The 5,000-nt window shown below is 47.5% G+C and overlaps 1 protein-coding gene across 5 annotated transcripts in view; it reads left to right on the top strand.

Moving 5' to 3' along the window:
- zfhx4 (zinc finger homeobox 4) overlaps positions 1 to 5,000 on the top strand; it is a 113,464-nt gene that overhangs the window by 28,932 nt on the left and 79,532 nt on the right. For all 5 annotated transcript variants that reach the window (XM_063207209.1, XM_063207205.1, XM_063207206.1 and 2 more), the window contains exons 2-3: positions 1 to 147; positions 2,135 to 2,703. The exon at positions 1 to 147 is cut by the window's left edge and continues 2,786 nt beyond it. In XM_063207209.1, coding sequence (XP_063063279.1) covers positions 1 to 147; positions 2,135 to 2,703 — 716 coding nt within the window. The remainder of the gene's footprint in view (positions 148 to 2,134; positions 2,704 to 5,000) is intronic.

The following is a 5,000-nucleotide window of genomic DNA, read 5'->3' as shown; positions in this document are numbered from 1 at the left end:
CCGAGCTCTACCAGTACTACCTGGCCCAGAACATCGGCCTCACCGGCATGAAGCTGGAGAACCCCGGCGGCGCGGACCCCACACAGATGATGATGAACCCCTTCCAGCTCGACCCGGCCACCGCTGCCTCCCTCGGACCCAACCTCGGTGAGCTACTATAACACTTGCTTTTCTTTCTTTTTTTTAAATTCTCTCTCTCTCTATCTCATCTGTTTGTTTGTTTTCACTCTAACCTACGCCTCTCTCCTTTTCTCTCATCATCCTCTCACAGAGCTCCATGATCATCATTGTCTCCCATCTTTACCTCTCTTGATTAAAAACCATGATTATTCTCCACCACATGAGAATTATTCTTAATCGCCCTATTCTTCATTTTTTTCTTCTTCTTAAGTCAGCTTAATCCACCCTTTCCCTCTGTGTTCGAGAGAAAGAGATAGAGATAGAAAGAGAGAGCGAGAGAGAGGGAGAAAGATATAAATAAATAAGTAACAGCCTCGGACAAACGTGTTGTGGCAGGGAGCAGCTCTGGAGAGAGAAAGAGAGAGGTGTGGTTTTAAAACAATGACCCAGTAGCCGAGGCACACAGCACAACACAGCACAGCAAAGCACAGCAAAGCACAGCCGGCTCTCTCATTTCATCCACAGCTTGGCTCTCTTAACCTGCAGGGCCAAACATGTGACAGATGCACACACACACACACACACACACACACACACACACACACACACACACACACACACACACACACACACACACACACACACACACACACACACACACACACACACACACACACACACACACACACAGGCTCCCTGCTTTCTAATTCTGCAAACCAATATTCCCCTCGCAGCCCCTGACCTCGACTTATATCAGTGCACGGGAGCTGCTGCCATGTAATGACATGTTGAGCTCTCTATTCCCCCTCCGAGGCTGCAAATCTTTCTCTCCTCAGGAAGCCTTTTTTATTTATTTTTTATTTTTTCTAAAAACTGTCACATGAGATTGAGTGACTACTAATTTGGGTGCTAAACCATTACACGAGTATGATTGTTGAATTTCACCAGTCGTAATTCACGATGTCAACCTCTGAGAAAACAAGATCCATTTTACTTGTAGAAGAACTGAGGTGATCAAAGGAGTAAATTACGATTGAGAGAATGTAAGATGATCTTTGTATGTGTGGGTGTGCATGTGTGTGTGTGTGTGTCGAGGCTTGGAAATACTGCCGGTCCTTTTGTATTGATCAGCTTTCATGTGTGTGTGTGTGTGTGTGTGTGTGTGTGTGTGTGTGTGTGTGGGTGGGGGTGGGGGGGGGACCTAGCATGCCTAGAAGGAGTAATTAAAGATATCTGATGAGGGAGTTTAGAAGTTGAAAGGAGTGATTGTAATTGATCCTGATTCAATCCTATTACAGCTTTTTATAGTTTAAGCTTTTATAGAAGCCATACTCCTTACCAGCAGCAGCTTTTGCTTTATCAAATCCTTTTGTGTGGGTTCAGTTGCCTCCCTTACACCAGGTCCCTATTCTCTCTGCCTTCCTCTCCTTTTAATTTCATTTAATAATGAGAAATACTCCCCTTTTTCTTTTTCTACATCTCCCCATTCTTTTTTCTCTCTTTTCATATCTCTAATTTCCCTCTCTGTTCTCATCACTCTTTCTTCAATGGTTCTCCTCCCTCTGTCCTACATCTCTGCTACACTACTCCCCTTCACACACACACACACACTTTCATTGGCTCTGTCTCACATTCTGTCTTACACCCAAATGAACACCTGGCCTGGCCTTATTCTACATCCCATGGCAATATTTAACATGAACACACACACACTCAAACCCACACAAGCACACACACACTTGCTCCGTTTCGCTCTTGTCTCTTGTCGCTCTCACACACACACACACTTCTATGTTCTCTTTCTTCCTTTGTTTTTCCACTGATTATTCTCTCACTCTCACTATTCACTCACTCTCACTATTCTCTCTCTCTCTCTTTATCTCTCTCTCTCTCTCCATACAGTAAATTATAGAACAGAATAGAAAACTCTCTTCTTTTTCTATTTATTTGAATTCAATTGTCTTCTCTCCTCCCTCTCTAACTCTTTACTCTCCCTCTCGCTCCATCCCAACAGTGAACAGCGAGTTGCCCGTGGAGTTCCGTCTGGCGGGCGCCGGTGCCCAGCTGCTGGGCGGTGACGGCTCCGACCTGTCCGGGATGCTGTCCCCTGGCGGCATGGGCATGGGCCCGGGCGGCGGCATGGGCCCCGCAGGCGGCTCCGACCTCTCGTCCTGCATCACCGACCCGCTGCTTCAGCTCTTCCAGTGCGCCGTGTGCAACCGCTTCACCTCGGACAGCCTGGAGGCGCTGAGCGTGCACGTGAACGCCGAGCGCGCGCTGCCCGAGGACGAGTGGCGCGCCGTGATCGGCGACGTCTACCAGTGCAAGCTGTGCAACTACAACACGCAGCTGAAGGCCAACTTCCAGCTGCACTGCAAGACGGACAAGCACATGCAGAAGTACCAGCTGGTGGCGCACATCAAGGAGGGCGGCAAGGCCAACCAGTGGCGCCTCAAGTGCATCGCCATCGGCAACCCCGTGCACCTCAAGTGCAACGCCTGCGACTACTACAGCAACAGCGTGGAGAAGCTGCGGCTGCACTCTACACACCAGAGGCACGAGGCCGCGTTCAAACTCTACAAGGTCAGTTGATTTTCTTAACAAAAAAAACTACTCCATCCACCAGCCATTCCTACTCCCACTCACTCACACCTCTCCACACACCTCTGTCAGGGCCAAATTCTCCATAAGGGCCAGTGGCACCAACCATTTTTGATCAGTGAGGGGGCACCACCAGACACAAACGTAACAAATATTGTTCATAAAGGGGGCACCAGTGAGGTATAGTGCCCAGGGGCCCTACATTGGCTTCCAGCAATACGGTCCTGCCCCTGTGCATGGATAATCTTATGAAACAGAGGCACGAGGGCGCGCTCAAAATCTACAAGGTCAGCTGAACTTCTGTAAAATGCTACACCTACTAGCCACTTCCTACTCCCACTCACTTAAAACTCTTCATCCATACACCCCCTGTGCATGTGTCAAACTCTACAAGGTCAGCTGAACTTCTGCAAAACACTAGGCCTACTAGTACTCACCCACTCCCACCTGATACACCTTCCATACACCCCTGCACATGCGTCATCTTACGAAACATGCACAGGTGTATGGAAGATGTTCTGCTTTTGTGAAAACACGCCTCCCACGAGCCACGGTCACGCAATACACCTCCTGTACACCTCTACTGTATGCATGCGTCATCTTACAAAACTGTCGCCCACTCCCACTCCCACTCCCACAGGGCACAGCTTCCATACAGCCCCATTCGTGCATCATCTTACAAATACATCAGCCCCCCCTCCCTCCACAGAAATCTATGCATGCTTCACCTACTGTAGCTACTAGCTAACACAAGCCCTACTGTATGAGTGTGTAGCGATGTGCACTCGTGGGGGTGTAGGATTCTGAGAATGTAGCCTGTTCAAGGTCAGAGACTTTTTTTAAAGCTGTGCCACCTACACACCCCCACCTATGCATGCATGTATCGCCTAAACACACCCCAGCTCCTTTACGACAGGAGTATAGCACTCGCTAACATGCTGCTGCTGCGGTATGCTAGATAGACAGAGGAGCACAGCGTAGATCATTTTAAACCATCAAGTAGCATTTCTGTGGTTGTTGTGTTGTGTTGAGTGTTGTTAGTCTCACATCTCTCTCTCTCTCTCTCTCTCTCTCTCTCTCTCTCTCTCTCTCTCTGGGCGGGGAGGAAAGTGGCTGGTGTTTTTTTTTTTTTTTTGCGAGCACATTTTTATGATGTCGGACATCGTTAGTAGACCTGTAAATTTAATTTGCTCCCCTGCAGTCTTCTGTCCCCTCCCCCTTCACCACACACACGTGCGCACACACACACACACACACACACACACACACATACACACACACACACACACACACACACACACACACACAACCCCCCCCCTCCCCCCTTCCCCTCTCAGCACTCTTTTCCTGTAAACCAGAAAGATGCCAGTCAGGTCATTTACATGATGCCTTTGGAAATCAAACTTAATTGAATTCTTCCACCCAACATTTCTTTTTCTCCCTTCCCTCCATTTTTCCTTTTTTTCCTCCCTATTACTCAAAGACATCGCAGATAAGCAAGAGCAAAAAGCAGGGAGTGAGATGTGTAATTATTGTTTTTGAAAATAATACCTGGCTCATTAAAACACAAAAGGCAGAAAATGGGGGAATAAATATGGAAAGGCGAGGAGAGGAAAGTTGCTGTGTCATCTCTTGACTGACAGGTGGCTTCAAGCTCTCCCAAAAAAACACCCCAGAGGAGAAGAAGGTGACACATTTTGTGTGTGTGTGTGTGTGTGTGTGTGTGTGTGTGTGTGTGTGTGTGTGTGTGTGTGTGTGTGTGTGTGTGTGTGTGTGTGTGTGTGTGTGTGTGTGTGTGTGTGTGTGTGTGTGTGTGTTTGCCTGCCAAGAGAGACAGATGTGAGGACGAGAGTCTTTTTATAGCTCGGTGTAATTTCTTGTGAGGGCTTTCATTCCCGACATTAATATTCTCAGGGTAATTTTCTGTGTTTATATCATTTTTTCTCTGTCTCAAAGTTTATGTGTCAGATGAAACTAAGCTTTCAGATTAAAGCTGTGTAGCGTAGCATAGCGTGTGTATGAAACCGAGTATATTACAGTTTTTGTTTATGTGTATTGTCATGTGCATGCATGCATGTCTATCCCTTTGTGTATACAGTATGTCTGTGTGTGTGTCATGGATGTACAATATGTGTTCATGTGTGTGTGTGTGTGTGTGTGTGTGTGTGTGTGTGTGTGTGTGTGTGTGTGTGTGTGTGTGTGTGTGTGTGTGTGTGTGTGTGTGTGTGTGTGTGTGTGTGTGTGTCCATGTATGTGTGTGTGTGTGTCCATATCTGTGT

This window comes from Engraulis encrasicolus, chromosome 9, assembly GCF_034702125.1.
Source record: "Engraulis encrasicolus isolate BLACKSEA-1 chromosome 9, IST_EnEncr_1.0, whole genome shotgun sequence".
Taxonomy (NCBI): Eukaryota; Metazoa; Chordata; class Actinopteri; order Clupeiformes; family Engraulidae; genus Engraulis; species Engraulis encrasicolus.
This window is presented reverse-complemented; position numbering and strand designations above follow the sequence as displayed.